The following is a 27,740-nucleotide window of genomic DNA, read 5'->3' on the forward strand; positions in this document are numbered from 1 at the left end:
GATTTTTAAGGGAAAACAAAACAGCAGAAAGAAAATTTCTTCTTTCTGACTGGAGTGGGTGGATTATATTGTGACAGGTACCATCCATCAATGTCACTCGGCTTTTCGCTCATCTGTATACACACATATACAGATCTAGAGAAAAGATAGAGACACTCTATGAAGGCCTAGAGGTCAATATACCTCTATCTACTCTTTTTTGAAAATAATTTTTTTAACTTGTTTGATGGGGCAAAAAAGGGGAAATATGAAAACACAAGCAGAAGCGTTTGATTGGATTAGCGTGTTGAGAGAATCAAAAAGAAAGAAAGAAAAAAAGGTTTGCAAGAATAGAAGAGGGTCTCTCTGCTGGAAGAGATCAGGAAACATTGGGGCGCGAGTTAATCCGCCGACCCGATGATGACCTTTCTATCTTCAACTTCTTTTTTGTGTGTGTTGGAGTCTAAAAGAATTTTTTTTTTCTTTCGGGGTATATAGATCCACGGGGGCATATCTCCTCCTTCTTTTTTTTTGTGTGTGTTACTCGAGATACCTACTGTACTACTACCTATACGAAAAGAAAATTAAAGGTATAGAAAAATCTACGCTCGTGTCAATCTCCCTTTTTTTTGTTTTCTTTTTTCCGGGCCATTTGATTAATCACATTTCGACTTGGTGGGTGTTTTTTGAGCACCCATACGATCGAAGTCGAGTAGTCATGTCAAAAATGAACTGTGTGTGAGCTGTGCGGATGCTGGATGGCTGCATTCCGAGCGCAATTGACCACATACGTGTCTCCTCATCGATGGAATGATGGATGACCTTTCACAATCTCTATTAGACTTAGAAGTTCTTTTCTTTTTCTTTAAGTTGAAGAAATGTCGGAGAAACAAATGAAAAGAGAGCAGAACTATTTTCTAAGAAAATGTCTGTGTGTGTGTGTGTGTGAGGTGAAAATGAAATACGTTGGCGAGTATCCGGTTTCCGGAACAAAGAAATTCCACGAATACCTTCGATTTCAAAAGAAATCAAATCAAAACTGAAAAATTGGCAAATTGGCAAAAATTGTTGATTTTGATTGATTACTTTATTCTCAGATTTAAAAAAACCGATAAATTTGTTCCTGTTTTATCGTTTAAATTCGTGAAATTTTCTGGAATTCTTTGTTGATTTTTATTTAATTACTAATTAAAAATTACATCTTAAACTAATTACGCGAAATATTGCAACGTCGAAAGCTACTAATCGGAAGTTGAGCAGATGCATCATTCTCGAAACAAAAGACAGTAAAGAATAATCATTGTGCGTCAGTTCCTCGTGGCGTTCGGTTTTCAATTTGGTGTGTTCTGTTATAAAACTCCCAGAATGTTGGTGGGCTTGGCTCCACATTCCAGAGGTAATGGTGGTTTTTTTTCTCTCTTCTTTAACTTTTTTTTTTTTGCTGTGGGAGACACAATGATAGAAAGGGTCCTACATTTTTGTGGTCCATTGGCTGGAGGAGTGAGCCCCAAAAAGTTGGACGACCTTGAACATGCTTCTCATTACAGATAACATGTTACTCAAGAAATACTTTTTGCATTCTCTAAAAGTAATTATATCAAATGTCTGAATTCACTAGTTGGGCTGCTGGTTCATTCCTTCGTAACTCAGTTTATCCATAAATTGCATAATCATCCTTAACCGATTTGACTTGAATTATTTCCAGCTCATTCGATTTCCTTTTTTCTGATTTGCACAGCAGGTCAACAACATTTGAGACCAAAAAATTTGGACAAGGCGCGAAAAGCCCAAACTGTTTTATGTGTCGGACGGGACACCCCGTAGATTTCCAGCCACCCACACACACACAGACCATGAATAATGGCTTTGGTCGTCGACGATATCCTCTCGCAGACATTTGCGACTGCTCAGCAGCCACCCTACTGTATGTACACACTATATAATATCTACATCTATCTGTTCGTACCCTTAGTCTATTGCCATCTAATACTGCAGTAAACTCTCCTCATTTAATGCACTATCTAGTAGGGTGACATTACACGATGGGTGGACAAAGCCTGGCCATAGATAAAAAGAAACTGCTTGTGGATGTGGAAACAAAGCTAAACAGTGTGTCGTAAATTAAACGCGTCAATGACAACGCAGCTTTGCTTTTTGACATGATAGACACATCGCCCGGCCATTACGCCAGATTGGCCATTGGAGATATCAACCAAAACTGTGCGAGCGTCGTTCGTGTTTCCCTCACAATCAGTTTCTCTCTTTTTCCACCCCTCTTTGTGTAGCTCATTAAAGCTCTACTATTTACTACCATTTTTGCCCGACGTGGGTGCACGGCCATATTATTCAAAAGCTTTTTATTTCACTACTCCCTCCCCCATGCGCTAACAGTTTTGCTGGGCCAAGGGCTAGCGCAGCCAATCAAAGCTCGATCCTTATCTGTGCGTGTAAAAAGGGGGCCTTGCGCACTGTGCCCTCCCTTTCTTGTAGGAACACGGCCATAACGTCACATGGAAGTAAAATGGTAGAAAAAAAATAAAGAATAAGGAGTTAAACGACAGCGGGACCAATCAGTTGGGTCACACAGCAGCCATCTTTACCCCCCTTCCCCTCTCTTTCGAGCTGGTTTCATTTGATATTCATAGGCTATATTGATGTTTATCTTGAACATTTTTTTTTGGCGTCATCAGATGATATACTCGTAAGTTCTTTTGTGTTCCTTCTGTTTCTTGGCGACGGGCTTGTGCTTTCAGCATCTTGATGAGTCTAGGAAAAATCGAGATTTGATCTAATTCGCCCACATAGCGCAGAGTCAAGCTAAAAAAAAAAGAGGCAAATAGCTATAGTACAACATAGAAGGGGAGAGATTGTCATCAGATATATAAATTAGATGTGAGATATGTACATATATATAGAGCATTACTTTCCCCCATTGGGCAGTAGAGGGGGGTTAGGACAAATAGAAGTCTGTTTCCTCTGTCCGGATTTTTTTTGGGGAGACGGGTGGATTTGGCGCCGTGCGCCGGTTGCAGCTGTCTCTTTTTGCTCTTGTCTTTTCTACTCAAGTCTTTACTTGTCTTAATTGCGATGCGTGTTTTTTTAGGCAGCAAAAGAGCAACTACGTTTTAGTTGGAAACAAAAGAGAGACATGTGCCTCTAGCAGAGTCTCGTAATGGATGTTCAAGTGTTCAGGCGCCTTTAATTATATACATTTTTTTTTTTTGCGAAGTTCTGATGTTCGATTCCCTGATTTGACAAAATTTTTTTTTTTTGAATTAAACAATTTTGTGAGAAGCAAAACATTTTATTTTTGAATTTTAGATTATTCATTTAGTAATGAGGCATTTTTTTCATGTCGGCAAAGTGCCGACAAAAGGTTAAAAGGTGACGTATGCATCATCTTATCCCCTCACTCTTTTCCCCCCACAATATGTACATAAGAGAGTCGGGGTCATGTCGGCATTCATTTCTGGTTGCTGCTGAAGAGGGTGTTATATACTCCCATCTTTAAAAAAAAAAAACCATTTCCCGAAAGTTGTTCAAGTAGCATACACACTCTGGTATCTTCGTATTTTATTTGTTCAAGTGTGCGGACACTCGATGGACTCTTCGAGTCTCTTCAACTTTGTTGTTTCTGCGTGTCTATCTGTTTCATCATTTGTTATTTTTCTTGTAGCATACTTGCGCAACAACTACTTTGTGTGTTTAATACCGCCGCAACCCGCCCCCCTTCTTTCGAAAGAAGCTACTCACGCAGTTGCGCAAGACGTTTAGTCAGAGATAAACGTCGAAAAGTGTTGGTTTTGATTGTCTTAATTCGAAAAAAAAAAAGCATTTGCTTTTAGAGCGCACTAAACATTTCTCGATACGAGATGTGGTAGCTCAGCATCTCTTTGAAATATTCATGACTGCAGGGCTCCTTATTTAACATACGTTTCCCACGGCTCGCAAGACCATAAACACTCAATTTCTTTTTCTTTTTTCTGTTTTGAAGATTCAAAAATTTAGCGCCATTTCCCATGGCCTAGTGTAGAACTTTAACCTTCTGTTTGTGGGGATGAAATTCATATCGATATGGGGCTATCGGATCCAGTGGACGCGCTTTGACAATTTCGGGAACTTTCGAGTGTTTTCCCATCTTTTTTTTTATCTCAATTTTATTAGGTTAAACTCTCTTTGTGTCGGTTGTTTCTCTTGTGAGCGTATCGATTGAGGGGGTAAAAACAAGGGCACGGTTTGAAATGATGCGCACAATATTGTGCCTCCCTTTTTTCTTCTTTCCTTCCAATCCGTACAGCAGAGTTTGAAGAGAAAACCGCATCGAGTCTGTCGTAAAAAGAAAAAGAAAGAAAAAAATGTTTCAGAGCGTAGCCAAACAAGGCCGAGCGTGCAGCTCTTGTTTGACAGCTTCTTCTTCAATTTTCCTTCTTCTCACGTTAGATATGGTGGGTGTGTGCACTGTCCCCTTCTTTCGTTTTCCCGTATCTTGTTTAGTGGTTGGCATGTTGTTCTTGCTCCCATCAAAGCGTTCGGTCATAAGAGAGAGAGAGAGGGACTTTCTTTAAGTCGTACTATTTACTTCGATGCAGTCGGTTACAACTTGTGTCTGTGCCCGAAAGCCGCCGCCTCAGCCGCAAAAACCGACAACAGTCCGAAAGAGGAGGGGAAAAAACGGGCTCCTCGTGTTTACGTGTTGTGTATGGAACAGCACTCCGCCTCCTTTTTTTTCTTTCATTCTATGGAGTTAAAAAATGAAGGGAAATGTTTGTGATATGGTTTGAGTTGGGAGGGCACCAATCGACGAAGAGCGTGTGAACTCAAGTTTTCTTGAGACGGGTAGTGTGTCTAGAAATATCCAATATAGATGTTGGATGGGCTTGGATTATGTCTATATAAGGGGGTTCTGACTTGTGTAATAAACTACTGAAGAAAGAAAAAAATGAATTGGGGCTTAACTCAATTTTGGGTTGTTTATTTTTTGGTTCCCAAGGTAAAAAGTAGGATCGATTTCTATTTGATTAGTTTGAGAATTTGACGTAGGTCCCATCCAAAAAAAAAAATCTTTTGCGGATGAAATAGAAATTGATAAGAAATACGAGTTTTGATTCAAGTGCACCTGTTGATTGCCTGATGTTGCGGTACCTAATTTATGGGAAACGAGTCTAAATGAACGCAAGAGAATTCAAATGTTTTTTGACAGTTCTACAAGAGTTTTTGTTGGCTTTATCAAAGCTGTTGAAACGAAATTAGTCACGGGCGCGAGCCGACCCGCTTCTTTTTGTCTACACACACACACACACACACACACTACAACAACACAATTCGTTCTCTCTTGTTTTATTCTCCACGCGAATAGAATTTCTTTTTAAAAAGCCCAACCAGTTGTGTCTGTGTGACCTGTCAATCTTTCACGGCTACCGACACTTTGCGGCATGTTTTTATGCTGGGAAAAAGAGACGTGCACTGCGATAACACAAACATTGGGCACGGCTAGAAAGAAAAGAAGAAGAAGAAAAAGAAAAAGAAAAAGAAAAAAGAGGTTGCAGTTCAATATTGATCGGTGGGAAACTGTGTGCCGACTCGTCTTGTTGGACTTTGGGATTCGATCCGTTGTCTCCTCCGGTACAGCCTTTGCCACGCTTTGATTGTTTATGATGGTGTCTACCTCTGTTTTGTCGAACCAGTTGTGCACACCGTGTTTTTTGTTTCAATTCTTACCGGACAACTTGGTCACAGCAACAATGGTCACGCTGGATCAGCTAAACAATTGGATGTTTCGATTTCTTTCGAGAAAACGAAATGTTTTCTTTTTATCTCTTGCTTGTTTTGTTTTTTTTTGTTTTTTTGAGGATTGAGGCAACAAAAAGAAAAAAAAAACGGATGTGATGTCCAGTGGTGCGTACTTCCGTAACTCTTTGCGTTATTGGAGAAAACGGGAGATTTTGTTGTTATGTGGTTTAGGCTTTTTTATTTTATTTGTCTGCTGAACGATAAAGAGAAAACAAATAAAAATATCGTGAAAATGACACGTTATTATTAGGCAATCAATCGATTATTCTAACCTTTTTCTTCTACGGAAATCAGCCAGCCGTTGCGCGTTTATTGGGCACGCCCTTCTCTTCTATTTTATTTTTTTTTTTAAATAAGTGAAATGAAAATAAAAGGAGACTAGACATTTTTTTTTTTTTTTTTGGTTCAAGAATGGCGGCGACTTGCGCTATCGTCCAGCCAAAAAGTCGAGGCAAAAATATTAAAAAAAACGGAGGCTGGATATGTTTCTGTCCGACTTTGCAGGGACATTGTTTCCCTTCTTCAGACATTCTTTTCTCCTTGGAGAGCAAAAAATAAATAGAATGGGGCGGCAAAACGGATTAAAAACTCAAAATTCAGGCGCTTGACGAGTTGACTGAAGAAAAAAACTTTGGATTTTTTAAGAATATTTTTGTTAACTTGGCTAGCCTCAAAAAAGTTCTTTTCTTAAAGGCTCATCCTGTTGTCGGTGCGGATTATCAAAGTATTGGCATTTATTTTTTTTTATTTGTGTGTAGAAAAGAGTTGAAACATTGAATTTAGCGGACTGATGGCGAAGTCTAGACCACATTTGACTTGTTTTAACCGCATTTAAAAAAATACAAATTCAATGTCATGATGGCTACAGCAATAGCTCACGAGTGTTTCATGATATCATCGTCCGTATCTAGAACTGAATAATTTCACGTTTGTATTTTGTGTGCCGCCTTAGATTCGGGAAATAGTTTAAAGAAAATTTGATTTTTTTTTTATTGGGACCAATATGGAAAATTGCACTGTCCGCCTATTGTTTCGTTATTGTCTACACACGCCGACTTTTGAATTTTTTTAACCGAGTCGGACGTGCGAAAATGGTCACCTTCTTTATGCATTTCATCGTTTTTTGTTTTTTAAAAAATCAATCCGACCCCTCTATTTTTTTTTGCTCGCCTGGGAAATGTGATGGAATGTATCGAGTTCTTCACAAATCCATTAGCGTCTATTCGCTGGACGCGTACTATTCATTTTTAATTTTTTTTTTTTACCTGGTGAAACATTTTTTGGCATATCTTAACAATTCAACTTTGATTTCAATTTTTTTAAATTTCTTTGTCGATGAGTAAAAAAAAATGTTTTTTTAAAATTTGAATTTAATTTGTTGCGGAATTTCAGTTTGGAAATTTGATGAAGACATTTTTTATATGAAAATAAAAAAGTTAGCCCGGAGCGTTAACTAATTTCTAAATAATCCTTGGCTAATAATAAAATATGTAAATTTAAAAAAAAAAAATGTCATTTGTGATGTCAGTCTATGATATGCCCAAAAGTAGATGAAATGATGGACGCGCCCGTTTGCGTCGTAAACATCCCGGAGCGCAATAACTCTGCTTGGTTGTCTTTATTATTTATTCGTAGCGTCAGACTATTGCGTTTCTGCTGGTACTATAAATAAATAAAATAAAAAATGAAAGAAACACTTGGAATATAGGAGAGCCAAGATGGTGAGAGAAAAGAGAAATTAACGAACGACGAGGATGGGTGTATGTGATGATGGTCATGATGAACCAGCGGCCGCAGAAAAAAAACAACATCAGAAGTGATCCCTTTTTTCATTCGCTGTTGGGTCTCTTTCTCTTGTGACGTCATCCTCTCCTTTGGCCCGATGGCTTCGGAATTCTTCCTGACGTTAGGTGGAATGTCTTTTCCGATAATTGTTTTGTTTTTGATCCCTGGGCGGCATTTTTTCATTGAAAAAAAATTTGAATCCTCGGAAACAAGAGGAAAAGCTAAACGATGTGGGCGTAAATTGAACCGGATTTTGCTGTTCCGATTTGCACTTGTTTCTGAAGAATAGGCGTTTCGATTGCACATTGGCCCTTGACGGTGGGTTCGAGTAGAAAAGAAAGAAATTGTTGCAGTCATGTCGCCGCCGGACACGTAATAACCTTACACGGGGCCTGATGATTTATTGGGCCATATCATCTAATGCTCTTATGGATATGATGATGTACACACATGGGTACACCTTTTATCTACATAATATGGGCGAGACGAATAAGGCATTCTTCTTATATTTTTATTTGATTGAATGATGTCTTATCTCGCTTTCCCTATGCCCATTTTTTTTTATTTTTTGAATTGAGTTAAAGGACGGGATGATTCAAACGAAAACACAAAAAAACGGAGGGGGGCTAGAAATGTCACACGAAATCGACATCTGTGGGAGGTCCAGGGTTTCTGTTTAGTGAATGTTAAAGAAAAAATAATAATCCATTTCTCTTTTATTTATTTTTTTGAGGGGGGGGGGTTGAATTCTTTGGAAACAAACACACCTTTAAAAAAATGATGAATTTCTTTTTCTTGTAAAAATTGCCCAACCCTCCTTGTCGATATCCCGTACCGTCTTGCCCGTTTTGTTTGACTGCTGACTCCTCCCACCTTTTAACTTTGCGCCGCTATCCCCATATGGCTTTATTCATAATGAGAATGGCAAGCTCCTCCCACACGATCATTGCGTCTTTTCAAAAAAATAATCCCCGCAAGAATTTTTTTGTTTTGTTTTCTTCTTTGCAACATTTTTTTTACCGTCTGTTTTGCGTGTGTGTGTGTGTGTGAAAGAAACGCCGCTGAATTTTGAAAAGTTTTTTTTTTTTTATTTAAAAAAGTGGAGAGGGGGGGAGTGTGTTGTGTCGATATGTTTGGACTCCCGACAGGTGGTTCAATTATGATGTCACTATTAGGACGAAGAAGGGAATGATGTCATTGGCCTCCAAAAGAAGGGGGGGACAGGTGATGACACTTTGATGACAGGGGGAAAAAGAAAGAAAAAGCCGCTGCGCACATATCGCTGTCGAATGCTAATCATTTTTCTCTTTCGCCTTGTATGTATTTCAAAAGCCATCCCTGCTCACCTTTTCCTTGCTTTTAAAATGATGATGTATTATTTCAAAATGTTATAAGCTATTAGCTACATTTGTGTAGAACGTCGTTGACGTGTCAAACTTGGCCCGGTTGTAAAACGTCAGGACCACCGTCATCGTTTTTTTTTCTGTTTTTGTTTGATTTTTTGAATATTTCATGTGTTTATTTCGCGCGTGTTTTTCGAGCTTTTATTTTCTTTTTTTTAATTCTTACCATCTTCAGTTTTTCTATCGGCCGCCCGTGTTGTTGTTGTCGGTCCAAACGTGAAATTGCGCTAATGATTTCTTTGTGATTCGCAGCCGAAAAAGAAAAAAAGAAGATTCACAAATTCAAATCGAAAGTAGACCTATGGGATTCCAATTGGTCCCCGATGTTGTACGCTTCTGCATCCTCGTATATCCATTTAAAAAAAAGTACGCGCATTTTGGCTGTGTAATAAAAAAAAAGTTTTTTTTATTGTCGATGAAAAGAGGGGCGAGTTGAAAATTCTCCAAGGGCTCATTTCCATATCGACAGACAACGCGATCTGCCAAAAAAACGATCAAAATGTACACAGGGCGCATATCAACAGACCAATTCGTCGCTACTAATGGATTTTTTTCTTTTTGGCGGCTTGCGTGTCATCTCACCGCCGCCAAGAAGAAGAAGAAAAAAAAATGTATTGTGGGTATCAGCAGCTTGTTGCTATGAAATTCCTCTTGTGTTGTAAAATGCAAATGAGTCGTGTGCGTTATTCGTTGGCCCGCCTTTAGCATTGCGGCCGTGGAATGTGTCGTCTCGCAATGTCGCCGCAAGACTTGATGATGCCAACGAGAGCTGTTGGTTTTTTTAAAATAGACGCTTCCGCCTTTGACGTCACAAAGGCCGGATGGTGTGGCGGCAGTCGAGTGCGGAAGACAGAAGGAAGGAAGGAAGAGATTTCTTTTAAAATGATGTGTAGGGATGTGGGGGTTGGGGGGAATTCAAACTAGTTAAAGACCCACTTAGCGAAAGAGGCCAATGTGAAACAAGGTTGGTTTAACGGCAAGCAGCTACGATTTATTTTCTTGAAAGCTTTTGCTTTTCGTGGAAGTTTGAAAATGAACTTTCTGTTGTATCATTCAAATTTGTGTGTGTGTGGGACTCGGTTCGATGTTGTTGTCGGTCACAGCTGCTGGGCGTCCATCACTGTCTGCATTTTCTTACATTAAGAGGAGATGAAAAACAAAACAAGATGTTTTCCCCCTTTCCAGCCAATGGAATTGGGACATGCGAGATATTAGCTATGCATTGCTTATATATTGTAAATTGAACTTGTTATCCAACTCATCATCTGCTCCCCTCTATTTTTTTGTTTTGTTTACGACAGCTCGTTTTCCCCAGACTCTCTTTATACATCGTGAAGAGAGAGAGAGAGAGAACTCGGGAAATGGATTTAACATTTTCTGAAGCATATTGTAACGCTACGATTTGAGATAGAGATGATGTACCGAGATAGAAAAAAAAAGGGGGGGGGGTAAGACAAGGCATTGTATCATACGATCCATCATTCGCTAGCGAAAGGCAAATTTTCAAAATGGCGGGGAAATGATTTGTAAGGCCTTGTGATTGAATTTAAAATGAGATTGGGGGTGTTTTGCATACCGGAAACTTATTTCACTTCCTTTTTTTTTTTTTTAATTTCATTTTCTTTTAAGTGCCTTCACTGTTTGACTAAGGATCTATTCGTTCTTGTCTTGCGTGTGTTTCCTTTTGGTAGGAGAGAGATGGGCGGAAACATCTGTAACGTCCGAAAGAAACGAGACTCACTTTCTCATCCGGCTCACACAAACAGACAGTCGCAATACCCACTCAACTTAGTCAAATTTGGAAATGGATAGTTTCTTTTTTTTAACGTCAATTAGGTGCTCCATTACCAGTCGGGGGGGATGTTGTTGCCTTCCATCACACCAAGTTCATCCCCCCCCCACCTCCAAAAACAGAAAGAAAAAGGGTCTTGTACGTAAGTTTACGAGGGCGGGGCGGTTAGATAAAAATAGATATTTCAACACTTTGACTCCCTTCTTTTATTTCTTTCTTTTATAACGACTGTGTTTAACAGGAGCTGGCCTTGTGTCATAGCTCAAATCATTGGGATCATCTGAAGATGGATTTTCGAAAATGGGGGGGAAAAGGTCAAATTGAAATAAAAAAGGGGGATGGGAATTATTATGAGAGACAAAACGAATGATGAAGAAGACGAAAATCATCGGTGTGTTATTGTGTGTCGGAAATTGTGAAACGCCCTCCCTCTCTCTCCATTGCAATATTATTATTATTATTACAGAAGAGGAAACTCTTTAAGAATCTGCCGTCATAAAACCATCAAAAAAATAAAAAAATCAAAGCGCCAAGATGGGAGAGAGAGAGAGAACGATGAAATCCCTTGGAGGATCAAATGAAGGAAACTTTTCCTTTTTTTTTTTTTGTTATACTATAATAATAATAATAAAAAGGGAGGACAGTATCGTAGTTCCTACAGGTAAAGAAAAAAAGAGAAGCATCTGCGGCGACTTAAAAATGTGTTTTTTTCCCTTTAAACAATTTTCTTTTGCCTTATCGTTTTATATTCCCAATACTAAAGAGCTAGTCAGCGCTCTTGATCATCATCTGATGTGTCGTCGCCGCCTGCCGCTTGGACTGCCGCGCCTGTCGGCGACACAACAACTTATCCTTTCCCGTAGTCCCATGTCCATTCCCCGTAGTATAAAGGACGGCGATCGTTTTTCTTCATCTTTGGGTGACTATAAAAACAAAACGAAAATTGTTCATATCTTTTTTTTTTTTTTCGTATTTTTGTTTTGACTTTTTGCGCTCATGTCTATATGGCCCTATCGGGTCTGACCTTTTGAACTTTTGATAATCCGTCTCGCGCTATGCACAAAGAATGTTTCATTTCTGCATACAAGGGATGGATTTATTAAAAGCTGGTTGGTCAGCGCCACATCACGTTGTGAATGTGGTCCAGCGGCTAAAGTGCGCACTCGGGCAAACTAATAAAAATTTAATTTGATATTTTTGGCTTTGTGGAGTAGTTGTAGTGAAATAATTGGACGAAAAGAAAAAGAAAAGAAAAGGGGGGCATTGTCTAACGAAGAGATGAAAACTCGGTCATGACGCGTGTAATCACGTCATCTTATTTGTGGACGATCGTAAAAATATGAGACGTCGTTTTCGTCTTATTTTCCTATGCGCCCGTTCATTTTTGTTTTTTTTTGTTTATTATGATATTAAGAGCGCGCCGCACGAATGTGTCGTCAGTTGAGAAACAAGTCCATTTGGATGTGGTTCTTTTTTTTGTTTTTTTGGCTCATGTTGTTTCGTGCCGTTTTTTACGACCCCCGCAATTTCGGACATTTTCTTTTTCTTTTCTAGTGGAGTTTCGGCGGCTTTTACAAGCCCCGATGATGAAATCCATTTGGACGGACCCGTTGGATTCGATCACGCGGGCTGTTATTAACTCAATCCTCGAGGCTCTTTTTTTTTTTTCTTTAATTTTTATTCGTTTTTAATTTTTAATGGATGTCCGCCAGCGAAGAAATGGGCACGCGTATAATGTCCGCCGGGGTGGGGCTCATTATGTCAAATACGCATTTTCTGTCTTTTTTTAAAAATATTAAATTATTATTATTTTTGGTGAATAGATTGCAGTTTATGAGGGGGCATGTTGGGACTACGTGCTAGTTAATGTACTGATAGCTTTCTTGGCTTGTTTTCTTCAAGATGGTTAGGGGAAAAGGGGGATTTTAAATTTTAGCCAGTTTGTTTCTAATTTATTTCAGGCGAGGCTTGTTAACGGAGCAAACGAGGCTGATCAATTTCTGACAGCACAGACAATGGAGAGAGTGGCACGTTTTCATTGATGTTTACCAAATGTTTGGAAGAGGGATTGAATGGCGGCCATTTTGTGGGTCGTCGGGGGCTAACTGTGCGCGGGTGTCGTGTGTGCGAGTTTGTGTTGACTTTGGTAATTAGGCGACACACTTTAGTCATTTGCACTCGATTGGAACGAGGCTGGCTTATTTTGAAATTTTGCGTTGACAAACGCCATCTGTCCGAAGAGTTTGTCTTTATTTTCGTCATTTTAAACAAGCCATCTAGTGATGAGTTAAAGAAGCGCGTGTCGATTTGGTTTGAATTAGGAAAACGTGAAATTGATTCAAATGAATTGCGATTTAATGGCTGAAAAGCGTACGTTTACCTCAAGTTATCGGCCATCATTTCGTGCTGAATAGCCAATAACTGAAACTCAATAATCGAATCATCCAACCTGTTTTGTTTTTTTCGAACAGCGAATTCTTTGTTGTTATTTTCTATTTGAGCTCTGTCGTGTTCCGTAATTCGCATTTATTGGAAGGCCAATCATTCGAATGCTATCAACCACATTGCTTCTTGGTTATTGTATTGAACGGTCCTATCAGAGGAAGATTTATTAGTTAAGGCTAGAAAGCGTAACGTAATATTTGTTTATCGTGTTCCGCCATAATCCGAGTTCATCGCCCTCGTCACGACGTGAAATCAGCTTGAGGCGTTTTACTGCTCGTTTCACCTGTCGTTAACAAATGTACTTGTGGCGCTGCATATTGGTCCCTTACGTTGTTTACGGGTAAAAGGAAAACTCGTGTCTAACACATGGCCGCTTGTTTATGCTCATTTGCATACCATCGTTCATAAGAACCGCAACTTGCATTCTGTTGTGTTGCTTTGGATTGTTATGGTCATCTTCCAATGTGTCGGGGTAATAGCCTATTCACGTGCAAGTTACCAGTCGCGTTGGTGCTGTTGCACGCCGACAAAAGAAATGCATTTGGATTCAGGCGAATTTGAATTGTAGTTGCGAGCATTCTGAAGCCCGTGGCAAATATGAATCATCCCATCCGCATTGAAAAGACTCTGTAATCTTATTCTTTTAATTGTATTGTGTAAAAACGAGACGTCTTTGATGGACGAGTGTGGTGGCAACAAGGTGGTAGAATAACGAGATAAGGAAAATTGATTAAAACAATAAAAAAATAAAGTGTCATTTTTCGGGCATAGTGTTATTCAGATTTGCATATATCTGCGGTTTGTTTTGTTGTTGTATATTTGTTCAGGTGGCGGTGCGAGACCCTGTTTTAGGATACGGCCAATTATAGATTTGCTGGTGTCATCCTGTTACCTCCGTGATAAAAGAGCAACGTGAATGTTCCTTCGAATCTGGGCAAAACAAAAGAGGTAACAGAAAGACCACGTGTAATGAAATGAGAGCCTAAATAATTCATCCTTTAACTGTTATTCCTTTAAAAATGTTAGATGGAATTCGTTTTTCTTTTGCTATCGGTCCTCGTAGCCGCTTCTCAGCAACTCCATCAGCAGCTAGGATGTTATTGGCATACATCTCGATTTCCACTGCCGCGAGTGGTGGCGTCGATACTTGAACTCGACGACTGTCACGAAAACGGTTGATATCGCAGGTGAATCTGAGATCAAGTGTTTGCCATCTGATTGGGTCGTTTGCTATTAGATTTACATTCTTCGAGGAATCAGTAACTGAGGAATGAAGCTTTAAACCGTGTTTTTGAACTGCTGGTTGTTGCAATCCTCTTGAAACGTGCATTTTAATGTTTGCTATCACGTCTAATGTGCAATGCAACATTTTTGGTTGACATAAAAAGACCGAAATTCTTGTAGCCTTTCGAATACATTATCTGGCCTGGAGATGAGGTTGGCTGCCTCTACTCAGAAGTCAGTGGGCCTAAGGTCGACCCTTAAATGCCATGTTTTAGACGTTCAGCTTTATGGTTTAACAGTAAAAAATCCGGGTAAAACAAATGAATAGAACTCGATCTAAGTGTTGCCAATTCATTTTGGTTGTATTTTTGGTGCACCATTTCTCAAAACAACCAAATTAAGCCATGAAACAAATTTATTTTTCTTCATCCTTTCAGGGCGAAGAAGAGTTACCCGTGATTAGTAACCTGTGGAAACAAGTTCTAATTCTTAGGTGCGATACCATTAAGGAAGACGGACAATGTTCCCTTCCACGAATCCAAATCGTCGGAGGAGACTCCCTTAGCAGCCAAAAATTCGATCAAGAGGCGGCCGAAATCCTGAAAAAAATGCAAGTATTTAGATGTTTGCAATCACGGTTTGCTTAACGGTAACGGATGCGTTGTGATTTATTACTCACCTCCCAAGGTCCGCGAGGAATTCCACGTTCCATGTGGGTGTACCTCATGTAGTTGATGTTGCCCAAAAGTTGCAGTTTGTCACCCATAGCCGAGATCATGGCGTCCAGACGATCAGCGACGAGGGCCACTTGCTTATTGAAGTCTCCGTTGCTTTTCAATGATTCGACAGGGACGTTAGCGAATTTGGCGAAATATTTCTGGATGCGAGGAGTCTCCTTGAAGAGGCTTTTCGTAGATAAAGGTAAAAAATTAAAAAATGAATAATAATATTAATACAAGTCTCTCGTCGAACACCTGATCGTATTTATCGGTTTAGATTCTGTGATCAATGACTCACTTGACGAAGATGGAAGTGACCATGGAATTGCGGCCAGCACGCATGTTTTCCCAGCTCCTTTGGACATCGCGGATTTGGTGAGGGCTCAGCTTAGTTTGAGGGTCGACCAAATCTTCAGGGTTTCTAAAATTGATTCACAGTTTCGAATTGAAGGGCTGTCGTAATGTTTATGTTTTTTTGAAAAAGGTATGCTACTCACTTCAGAGTCTTAGAGACGCCCACGACCAGAGCGGTGATTCCGTTCTTCCAGGCTTGTCTGGCCTCATTGCTGAAAGTGTTTCCGAGCTCCTCTTCGAGCACTTGTTCAAGGATGACACCGAATTCCTTTTGTTTAGCGAAAGCAAAAAGAAAACATTTCGGAAATCAAAATGGTGAACTGAAATGACAAATCAAGTTGATAACTAAAATGAAGTCGAACCTCAAACATGGCAGGGGTAACTCCGCGAGGTTGATGGGCACCACCGAGAGCGTTCAGCTGACCGGCCATCAGCTCCTGGCTGGACAGGGACTGAATGACGACGTTCAAACCGGCCAAGATGGTGTAGGCCTGAGCCAGGAAGTTACCGTTGGTCATCATCTCGGCTTGGGGAACATTGGCGAATTTGCTGAACTTCTTCTGGTACTCTGGGTGAGCCTTGACGAAGCTAAAATAACAATCACGCTACGTCAGATTTTCTAGCAGCGGAGAAAATGAAAAGGACAAATGACTCGTACCGGAAAAGAACCTTAGGAGCGACATCACCGTCCCTCTTGGCCTGATCCCAAGTCTTGCGGATGATGCTGCGGTCGCTAGAGCTGAGCAGGCCGGACTGGTTTTCATCGTCCATCGAGACGGTAGTAACGCTAGTAGTAACCGTGGTCACAGTTGTTCCGGGCTATTATGCCCAATCCAATATGGCCAATAATTCTTATATGAGTAAGTACGAGAAAGATGATAAAATATTTTAAATCTTACCGCTTGAGAGTAAGCGCTGACAAAAGCCACGATGCTGAGGAGAAGAGTGAGCTTGAAAGAAGCCATTGTTGCGTCGGAGTATTAGCTCTGGAAATCAGACAGCTAAATGATATGCTCTTCGGTCCATTTTCACTGCCTTTTATACTTGTCCGGACTCGGAAGATGGGCTGCTGATGGAGCTGTTTGTCCCTGATAAGTTGAATGAGCCTACGTGAGCATTTACATGTCACTCGTTAAGGCTTTTGGGACACGTGCTGTTTACCACCGGATAGATTTTAAACTAGCCAGTTTACAAAAGTGTAACATCCCTTAATCGAAGCGTACGTGACAGCTGGGCACGTTTCTTTTTTTGGGGGTCGAGACCAAATGACACTGAAGAAATACTGCGCTAATAAGCTGATTGCCCTATGTATAGTCAGTTTTTATATTTTCGTTGACCTTTTTGCCTGGTCCACCAGTTGGCCGCGTTCAAATGCCATCTGACTTTGTGATTTTCGCCAGATGCGTCAAAAGAATGTAGTCAACTATTTATTTATTTGTTTTTATCAGATGAAATGATAGAATTTCTAGAACACGAGAGAAGCATAACTTTACGAAGTTGATCTTATTAATACGATGGCTTTATTTTTTATGAACGTCAACCACGTTCACCATTTTTTTGGTAGCGCAATGGCAATCTATGGCAGTTGAAACTGGATTTTTAAATTTTAGTTTTGCGTTACTTAACAAATCAGTTGTGATCGTGGCGATGCATTATTCAGAAAACGTCTGAAAAGGGTTTCTCCTTGGCTGGTCACAGTTACCGTCAAGTACAATGACTGATCTCAGTTGAATAATGATATGTAAATCGATGTTATGTTAATCAATTGCCTTCTATATTTTAAATGTTTCTGTAGGCTTCTTGTTTTCTAGTCTGGGATTGAGATAGAAGAATGGATCTGCCGTGGTTTTGTGTTGGTTTCAATGTCCCTCTTTAATGTCAGCTGCGTATCATCAAAAATTTGCTGAAGGTAACTACGGAATTTAACTTAATTGACGAATTCTTTTGAGTATTAATTGTTCGCTCTATTTTGTTGCCATTGCCACAAATCGCGACCTATCCTTCCTTTTCGATCCCGGCATTTCCGACAGGGCCACACATTTTTCTAGTAAGTCCTACGCTTTACCTGCAGAATTGTTGGCTCATTTAGGCCTTTGCGATCCCGTTGTACTGAGTAACAATTGACACAACTACTTTACAGTTCTTGAAAGAAATTTATAAGTAGTAGAAAATATACGCAGTTTAGTTTACTGTTGTATGTCTATTCGTACAAAGGATGTCGGTAGAATGGACTTTGGAATGGTAGGGCAGTACGAAGGGCAAGGAAATCTGAATTGAGCAGGAATTGAACTCTGGAGTGTCAGGTTACATTTCAAAGGCCATCACCGCTGTGTCATGACCGAACATCTGGAAAAAGTCTGCCTTTGATAGTCACCTGTTTGAAATCAGAGCGTAGGACTAGCCATTCTATTTTCTTAAGTCCCACTGTCCACGTGAATAGGTAATTACGACGACCACTGTAATAAGTGGTACAGTACCCAAGTTTGGATGGGAGAAGAAGGTAAATCACTTGGACAAATGCTTGATTTTATAACGTGTTGCAATTTCTCTCTTTTTTCTAAGAAGACCTTATTATGGAATGAGAATGAACTGGAAAATAGTTCGAAGTCCGCGATACTAGAACTTATTAAATCTCGCTTTTCATATTAGCGAGCATGATGTCGTGTATGCTAAGTTGTAATTAACGCCATGGATCTACTCAATTATTGGCATATTCATTACCCATATTTAAACCAACAATTTCTATATTTTGCCCATTTAGATATGAGCTACCTTGAAAGGCTCGGGACACCAGGACTTGTTTTTTATGTTTACTCAAAAGAAGAGTAGCCAAGGAATAATTACGGTTACAAATCCATGCTCGGTGTTCCCGTAATACTTCGGTTGTCTTGCGAAGGTATGGATCATGATCAATCGTGCCGATGTGTTGGTACACGTATTAAACTTTATCTAGAAACTGCATATGACCAGGACCTGGCAGACCGGTCATCGTCTGATGTTATCACGGCTAACCGCCTTAAAATCAAACCACCTCTAAACGTTACAGGTTAACTAGGTTGGTGCGCCAGTACGTTACAGCGCTAGCGTGCTACATTACAATTATTCATTATATAAAAAAAAAAACACTGATTTGACAAGGAAATTAATCAGTTACCCCAACTTGGCATTTAATTTTGAGTATAATTTGTGATTTTCATCATATTCTTAGAAATATCATTATTTGCAGATTTTGACAAAAATGGGAAGGCTATGGGAATCCTTCCTACTTTTCCAATTTTTGCTAAAATCAAGAATGCGTTTAAAGCACGTGAATTCGATTCAAAATTGAACGTGAATCACGAAAATTAAACTTGTTATTGCATCGGCTCAATATTTTTTGAAATAATCATTGAAAACAGAAGAACTAAATTGTCTCGCTAAGAATAATTTTGTTACAATTATTTTTAAAATGACTTTTCTTATGAGAAAACTATTAGTATTTTCGGAATTAGCGTTCAATTTTGATTATTATATGTAACTTCCATTAAATTCTATGAGATGTCGCTTTTTGCGGATTTCGACAAAAGTGAGAAGGGACTTACCATTTTTGCACTCAACGGCTCAACATACAAGTAGAGTGTCAATTTGGGACTGGTTTTGTCATCTGTTGGTCGAGGTGGAAAAACAGGGATTGGTAAGTATGGGAAGAAAGCATCATTAATACCTCAATTCTTGTTATTTTATCTATTTTCCAGGATCAACAATTTTATTCCCACACTTACCTTTGGAATTGTTGGATCGTAGCTGTTGTTGCAGGACACTCCTTGTTTGGGACTTGATTTGTCACCATTTGTTGATTTGTGAAAACAGGGATTGGTAAGAAAGGAAAGAAAGCATCATTAACACCTCAACTCTTCGTTATTTTGTCTATTTGCCAGGACCAACCATTTTATTCCCACACTTATCATTGGAAGTCTGGCATGGTAGCTGTTGTTGCAGGACACTCCTTGGTTCGTTAGTGAAGTTTCAGAAAGCAGCATTCCAAGAGCAAGAATCTAATTTACAGGCTATTAACACAATCTAGAATGTTTAACTTTGTTTTCCTGCTTCGATGGTGAAATTGAATTATATTGGAATTTAAAAGTTTGAGAAGCTATTTTTGCTTACTAGTGAGAAAGCATATGTTAAGAGTTGCTGAAATGTGTGAACAGAGCAATATGCAAAACTTTGATTAAATTTGACAAAATTACTTCAAGTTTATATTTGGAATATTTGAGTTTGCTGTGGTAGGATAATGGCTATCGATGTGGAGAATTTGAATTGAAAATCTTAGTTCTGCGTTAAGTACTTATAGATAACTAAACGATCTAAGTTCTGAAAATTTTAATTCTGCATTAAGTACTTGTTGCCTATAGATAACTAAATTATGATCTTAGTTGGTCTATCTTGATATTGGTTTCTTCTTAAATACAAAAATTAATACACAAAGATAAAAATGGAATTGGTTTTGTATTTTCCCACCTCCACCCACAATTCCACCACTGTTTTACATGACATGTTATTCAATACATACAACACATGTTATACAATAAATACAAAACATACATGCATAAATACACAAACACTTAAGTTAACCCGTTGGCTGCCAAGCCATTACAACCCGTAGGTTGTTCTCCTACAGTTACTACGCATCGTTTCAGAGGGATCCGATGAAAGCTGACTTGACGATGGAGACCTTTACGGGAATGCACACCCCAGGTACTCCACCATCGCATCGACAAGGGGAAGTCCCTACTGGTGCATTGCCTACGGCGCCCTAAGGCGCAAGGCGACTGCCCCACCCCATGGGTGATCAACCATGAGGCAGAACAGCGCCGCCGGTCCCTACAACTAAAAAAAAAAGGGGAGCAAAATGGGTGGCAGCCAACGGGTTAACTTTAAACATACACTATACAACAATAAAAAACATAACAAAACAAACTACCAAAAACGCGAGTTTCCACGATGACGGCGATGAGGAGAAGACGAGCGCGAGCAAAGACGATGAGCTCGATGACATTGAGACAAAGACCATGAGCTTGAAGACCATGAGTCGAAGACGGCGAGGCAAAGACGATCAACTTGAAGACGGCAAGGCGAAGACGGCAAAGTGAAGACGGCAAAGCGAAGACGGCGAGGCGAGGACGGCGAGGCGAAGACGGCGAGGCGAAGACGGCGAGGCGAGGACGGCGAGGCGAAGACGGCGAGGCGAAGACGGCGAGGCGAAGACGGCGAGGCGAGGATGGCGAGGCGAAGACGGCGAGGCGAAGACGGCGAGGCGAGGACGGCGAGGCGAAGACGGCGAGGCGAAGACGGCGAGGCGAAGACGGCGAGGCGAAGACGGCGAGGCGAGGACGATCAGTTTGATGACGATGAGGCAAAAATGAGGCGAAGAACAGAACTCATTTCTTTGTCAGTTTCAATCTGTATAAGAAAAAAAGGAAAGAAATCAGACGAAAGAACAATAGCATTATCATGGTCACCGTCACTGATAAACTCTTACAAAAAAAGAAAAGAAATAAAATTAGCTGAAGGAAAAAAAAACAATTCACACATGGTAATCGGTCATTTTTCCATTGGCAATCTACTTATAACACTAACATTTAACGAACGATCGTGTTTTTGAGCTATTTTAATTGAATAAAGATTCTGAAAATCTAGAGGGAAAGTCTACTACAGATTATTCATACGGGGAATTAAAAGGTGAAAAATATTGCTAATTCCAATAGTCCTTCTCCACGTAAACATGCAACTATCAGATGTCTTTAATAATTAGAGAACACCCAGTGAGCTTGGGTTTTAAAACAGGCTACTAAACCCTTTCGAGTCAATTGACAATCTGTTGTGAGGGACTAATTTAAAAGCAATGCTCCCATGGTAAAATTACCAATCATTCATACTTGTATTCCATACTCTGTAGAGGAATAAAGAGATGTTTAAAGTAAAACTGAAACTAAAGATTAAATTCAACAAGAACACGAGTACTTTTTCTTGGTTGCCAACTAAGCCAAACTTTACTATGCCTTGTTAACAAGCTGCCATCTAACTTTTTCCAACTATTAAGCTAAAAAATAATGCCAGCTTTATAGTTATTGTCATTTTCAACTTACTTGAGGCTGGAATTCACAAAAACAACGATAAAATGCACAAAATTAACAAAGCAAAGGCTGTTGTAACGTTTAGTCCGCCATTGCAGGCATAGCAGACGAAGTTGTTTTTCAATTCTATGGATTTTATTCCAAATTTATGAAAATAATTTATTTTAAGAGCATGAGCATCGAACTCTTGACCTCCGCGTTGTGAGAACTACGCTCTAACCGACTGATCTAACATACCTGTTTTTTTCTTCATCTGTAATAGGGTTAGGAGCGCCAAATTACTCCCTTTTTTCAGCACCTTGTTTAGAGCCATTTATATTTTTTTTTTGCTGAAAATAATCAACAACCAGCAACCGAAAATTTAACTCCGGGAGGTTTCCTAAAGGTTTGAATCTTGACTGCTAGATGGCGCAACAGTTTGGGATCGTTGTTTCATCTCCTCAGGTCAGTTAAGCACATTGCTGCTCCAATCACGTAGGACAGGCAGTAAAACATATGTCAACACACAGTATTCTAACACTGACACAACAAGTCCATGTAATATAGTTTCCCAGCAATGAATTACACAGACATATATGATGAATAACAATGAGATACGATAATCTTGGGTAACTTTCAAGCGTAACCAAACTTAAAAATTCGATTCCATTACTTAATAGCCGAGTCCAGTGCGCTGATAGGGAAGTGCGGGGGCAACGGGCAGTGTGAAAACATGAACTGGTGCAACGGTAAGTGATCACCTTTTGGCTGGAATCCACCTTCGTCAGCAACCCAGGTCAAAGAGATCTTCTGGCCTTCAGGAGAGATCCAGTAGGACGATCCCTTGTTGGTGTTGCCAATCTCTTCATTAACCGTTTGCTTGCCATACGAGTCGGTAGAGATTGACTTTATCTTCTTCTGGACCTGAGTTTCCTCTCGGGTAGTGCCATCAGATTGTGTGTAGCTAACCCACCATAAATTGGAACGTTAAAATCGAATAAAAAAAAGAATAAATGAATGATCGCAGTATACCTCCATTGGCTGCTTCCATCAAGATTCCGGACATCAGACTGGCTATTGACGACGATTGGCGGCTCTTCGGTTTCCTTTTTGCCTTGGGGAGCGGCGATAACAACAGTCAGGAAGGCGGCAATGAAAAACTATTTTTGTTTTTTATTATCAACAAATTGATTTAGAAGATTAAAAAAATACATTAAGTAAAACTATAAAATCAAAGCTTTCAATTACCAGCTTATTCATGTTGTTGACTTGTGATGATGACTCGGTGAACTGATGACTGTTGGATAGCCTCTTGACGAGTTTATATAGCCGGACAAAGAGAGAGTTATTTTGATAATTCCATTTCCCGATTGACTCGTTTTTACATCCAGTGCATGCAAATTTCACTCTTTGAATTTGTATGTCGTCATTACGAGCCTGTTTCATTTGTTTTTTTTTGTTTTTTTTTTTAAGTAGGAGAATCCAATACTGGAAGCTGCTGAAATCCTGTTTGGTTCACTGAACAGTTATGGCTTGATGATACATTGACTGATTACATAGACGACAACAGACAACCTGAATTTAGGTGAAGTAGATATGGTAACCACATTGTAAATGCTACCACGCATTTTCTGAAATTTAACATGAATTATTCATATTTGAAATACAAACAACTGGAAGCTCCTGTTTTTCTTTCAAAATCATAAACGTAACAAAGATCTCCATCCCCATTTGCTAAGTTAAGCGGTTATTTTGTTTTGTACGTAGTTAGTAATGAATGGAACGATAACAGCAAGCCGAAGAGCTAGAAACCCAAATATGCTGTTGAATTCATTCCATTTGCCCGTGAACATTTGTTTCCGGCACTGATTTCCACGATAACTCGTTTTACCAAGAATCACGCGGTTCTATCAATCGGGACATCATTGTAGTTTCTCTCGTCGAATAGAAAAAAAGAAACTATGCTTTCTCCGCCGTGAAGAGTCAACTCAACTAAAAACAATTTGATTTTTCATACCTGTATTTCAACGCCTTACAGGTGTTGCTCTGAGGCTGTTAATACGGCAGCTTTCCATGAGCTGATCTTGATTATTTATCACGGATCATTTGCATTGTACTTTCTCCCCCCCGAAAACTTGTACGTCGGAGAAAGGCAAATTTATCTTGTACAATCTTAGAACTTCTTTCCAGAAGGGTCACCTGTAATGTCAATTTAATACAACATGAATTTTTGTTTTTTTCTTTTTCAAAAGAAGACGGTTCGGAGATCAAGGTGATGGGCCTGATCACGGAAATTCACATCCTGTTCCTTACACGTTGTCTCTGAGGAGTTTAAACTTGGTGAATTTTCAGGAAAGTAATCTAGAAAACACGCAATCGTGGCAAAGTCTTCCATAACTCGATAATAAAAGACGGCCCCTTTAGACACTGATGAGAAACATGTGGCTTAAAACATAACAATTAAAAAAGGAGGCATTTTCGAGTTATTGACGTGGATGGCTGAACAAAAGACAATGAACTCGAAGCGAAACACTTCATCTTTTAAAAACAAAGACATTCTACTATCCTTTTCGTTATACAATGACACGTGGTATTTCTACCTCATTCAGCGAAAATGGAACTAATAAAAAAACGGCATAAAGCTTTTCCGTGCAACTTATTAGGTTACACATGTAGACAACCAGCGAAGAAATAAAAAGAGATCGTAAACTTCCAAAAGTATCCAAATTGCTCGTAAAGCTATTCTACTTGGCAATCTTGGATTTTTTGTCCTTTATTTGAAAAATACTGTCATTAAAGATCTATCAAAACCGGGAAAAGCCAAAAAAAAAAAAATATATATATATATAATCAAAAGAATTACACGATTAAGGAAGAAGAAGAAAAAAATCAGACGCAAATGACCTCTCGCGCTAGAAGAATCGTTATTTTTAGAAACGACGTACCCGGAGTTGCAGGGTATATAAGAAGCTTTGCATCAAACGACTTTAGTAGCAGCAAAGAGAACTTGCCCAACACTTCTTCAAAAGGTAAGTACAATAGGAAATTTAGTGTACTGGAACTTCCTTTTCGCTTAGTATGATTTGATAGGAAAATGAAATTCTACTTTACAGATGAAATTCGCTTTGATTTTCCTATCAGCCCTGGTGGCTATTACTCATCAACAATTCCAACAACAACACATGGGAAGGCCATGGTGGTTGCCTTCCTATTACTCACCACAACCAACGGTGTCCAGCTATCAGCATATTTATTACAACACTTTCCCGGAAAATACACCATCCTTCCGCCAGGTCAGGCCATCAAGGCCCTACCTAACAACTAACGTGAGTAGAAGCCAGTTAATCCAAGAATTATTCTAGTAACACTGCCATTTACTTTTCAGAACGCACAGTTGAATCCCAGCTACATGGACGTCGACTATTCAAATGATTTTACCGAAGACATTGCGGAAGACGAATTTCCAATCACTGAGTCGAGGAACAGAGTACCGGGAGTTCGCTACCGACCGAATTTGCCCAATAGAGTCGCTATACCGAATCCCAGATTCTTCATCAACTACTACACAAACGTTGCTAGTCTGTTGACTAAAACGGCAACGTTCACTGTAACGTCATCATTGAGCCTGACCAGCATTCAGTCCTGCATTGCGGCAGTTAAATTTTTGGATGACGCTGCCAAAACCAAAGCCTGTCGTCGTAAAAGAGAGATCCTCGACAACGTGCCTCATCCTGAAGACTTGCAATTCGCCATTGTTCCCTCTCAGACACAGCAGTAAGAAACGTTATTTATTTCATTTTTCGTTTTTTATTCCAGCCTGCTGGCTGATTACGATTTCTAGAGTGACACCAACTGCCGTCCCATCACTGGAACTGAACGGAGACCAAGTAGATTCGTTTGACGACAACGTGTCTGTCGGAGAGCTTTCAGGATCGATATCTGCCGCGCAAAATTTGAGAGAAAGACGATTCTTCAAATATTCCGTGACTTCTACAACTGTTACTACCTTTTCGATTCTGTCAACAACGGTGACGAAAACCGTCGCCGTGGCAGGTGACGGAGAAGTAGAATGCTTGCCGTCTGGCTACATTGTTTGCTAGACTAGCAACAATGGCCCTTCGGTTTTCTTTCGCCGAACTTTTCTACCAATATGCGCGTTATTTAATTCTTTAGCTTTAGCAATCCCTGTTGTTATACTATCTTTTTCAAAACTATGATATCTAAAACAAGAAATACACAATCGGTGAATCGCTGAACCATTTACATGAATTTATGAATCACTGATATCATTTCAACCGGTTAGTTTGCCTATGAAACATTTCCGTATCGTTGGAATTTTACGACTCCTACAGCTGTAAAAAAAAAAAAAAAAACTGTGTAGAACACTGTACAACAACAAGGTTTTGATGAACGATAATTAAAAAGGGATTTCGTGAAATTTAAGGGGCATTTTTATTTTATTTTTTTCAAGTGTCAGTCGTTGCCAGATGTCCCCGATACACGAAAGCTATTACTTCCTCACGGTTAACTTTGTCGGAAGAAGCGAAGTCTAATAAACAATTATTTTTTGTCTTTCAGGATCGAATGCTCTACCCTATCATATGGACACATCAAAGACAGACGTAAAAAATATAAGAGGTTTTTTGAACTGCAAGTGTAAATTTCCATATCTTTATCGTCGTTCGCTCATCTATGTTTTTTTTTCTTCAAAAAAAAAAGCACTTACTAAGGGCCTTTTTTAAGCTTAAATAACAGACATGAACCCTGAATATTCGAAATGATACGAAAGAAATAGACATGGAAATTTACAGTCACGGATCTGTATAAAAAGCGAACTAGTGTTTGTGAACGGAATCATTCGACTTCAGTGGAAGGAAAGACAAGTTCCTCGTCCGTTCTTCAATCTGCAAAGGTAAATATTGACTTGGCAATCCTTGAACGTCAGTGTAAAACGCATTCTATCCATTTTCGTTACAGATGAAGTTAGCTTTGATTTTCATATTTGCTGCGGTGGTCATCACTAATCAACAATTCCAACAGCAAAGGGAAAAGCTTTGGTGGTCCCCCTATTTCTCTGCGGAGCGCATCATCAACTACCAGCCGATTTACTACGATCCCGTCCAAGATGAAATGCAATTCTTCCGGCAATACAGACCCATGAGGCCCATCCCGTATTTACAGGTAAAAAGAAAACATTTCGCAGTATAAGGTGAGCCAAATTGACCTGATCTTTAGAGTGAAGTCCACCGCACAGCAACGGACTTTCAAGATTCTCTAGATGTTCAGTCAAGGACAAAAGAACTAAGTCTTTCACGACCGAAGAATCAATATCGGCCACAAGAACGATTTTTCGTGAATTACGCAAAAACAGCCACGTTTACTGTCACTTCGTCTTTGAGTTTCACAAGTATTCAGTCTTGCATCGCAGCTGCGAAATTTTTAGACGATGCTGCCAAAACAAAAGCATGTCGTCGCAAAAGGGAAATACTTGATCTTTTGCCCGGCCCAGAGTCCACCCAATTCCCCATCATTCCCTCGAAAATAAAAGAACAGTAAGTTCCATTGTTAAAATTCAGTTCGATTTAAAACTTAAAACGATCTACGTAAATTTCTAGTGTGATGCCGACTGCTTTGCTATCACTGGGCCTCAACCGAGAAAATCGCCAAGTTTCTTACGATCAAAGCGATTACTTATCGTCTGGTGAAATTTCAGGATCCATTTCAACAGAAAAACATTTGAGAGGGAAACGATTTTTCAAATTTTACTCGGTGGCATCTACAACAATAACCACGTACTCCATCACATCAACCACCTCTACAAAAACAGTTGCCGTCGCAGGGGATGGTGAGGTTGAATGCCTTCCATCAGGTTGGGTCATTTGCTAAAAAATTGTTACACCCATAAATGCAAAAACAATTTTTCCCAACCCGTTGAAGCTCTTTGACCGCATTTGTTATGTTCTCTAAATGTAATACCACAAAACTTCCAATTTTTTGGGTAATATTCTCGCTATATTTAAATAAACATTTAAATACTTTATTGTTTTTTAACATTTTGTTCTGCAAAAAGCATCACCTTGTTCAAGTACCAACAATTAATTTATGTCATAAGGAAATGCCTTACAAACATAGCTCAATAGTTTGGGTTTTTTTC

At 39.5% G+C, this 27,740-nt stretch overlaps 2 protein-coding genes and 1 long non-coding RNA gene across 24 annotated transcripts; 2 read left to right on the forward strand and 1 right to left on the reverse strand.

Annotated features, from left to right (window-relative positions):
• The first annotated feature begins 1,217 nt into the window (after positions 1-1,217).
• Positions 1,218-19,616, forward strand: LOC116921608. Of its 22 annotated transcripts, none has more exons than XR_006645087.1 (15): positions 1,218-1,375; positions 1,718-1,903; positions 14,022-14,142; positions 14,221-14,381; positions 14,856-15,032; positions 15,106-15,339; positions 15,415-15,554; positions 15,622-15,806; positions 15,868-17,400; positions 17,522-17,991; positions 18,054-18,155; positions 18,253-18,387; positions 18,445-19,164; positions 19,226-19,346; positions 19,409-19,616. It is a non-coding gene; the product is annotated as an uncharacterized LOC116921608 (long non-coding RNA). The 22 variants fall into 22 exon arrangements; XR_006645095.1 differs by having other exon boundaries at positions 18,057-18,387; positions 18,445-18,546; positions 19,029-19,164; XR_006645086.1 differs by having other exon boundaries at positions 18,057-18,167.
• Positions 19,617-22,116: 2,500 nt separating this feature from the next.
• Positions 22,117-23,704, reverse strand: LOC116935224 (larval cuticle protein 65Ag1). Its single transcript, XM_032942574.2, is given in 4 exon segments — positions 22,117-22,333; positions 22,336-22,550; positions 22,619-22,746; positions 22,835-23,704. Coding segments are annotated over 4 exon segments (615 nt in total). The 5' UTR covers positions 23,033-23,704; the 3' UTR covers positions 22,117-22,259.
• Positions 23,705-24,509: 805 nt separating this feature from the next.
• LOC116935219 lies at positions 24,510-27,624 on the forward strand. Its single transcript, XM_045171893.1, has 8 exons — positions 24,510-24,615; positions 24,700-24,912; positions 24,972-25,360; positions 25,428-25,683; positions 26,382-26,498; positions 26,564-26,767; positions 26,822-27,138; positions 27,202-27,624. Exons 2-8 carry the CDS (start codon positions 24,700-24,702, stop codon positions 27,470-27,472), a joined length of 1,767 nt encoding a protein of 588 aa, XP_045027828.1. The 5' UTR covers positions 24,510-24,615; the 3' UTR covers positions 27,473-27,624.
• Positions 27,625-27,740: the final 116 nt, after the last annotated feature.

This window comes from Daphnia magna, linkage group LG4, assembly GCF_020631705.1.
Source record: "Daphnia magna isolate NIES linkage group LG4, ASM2063170v1.1, whole genome shotgun sequence".
NCBI lineage: Eukaryota > Metazoa > Arthropoda > Branchiopoda > Diplostraca > Daphniidae > Daphnia > Daphnia magna.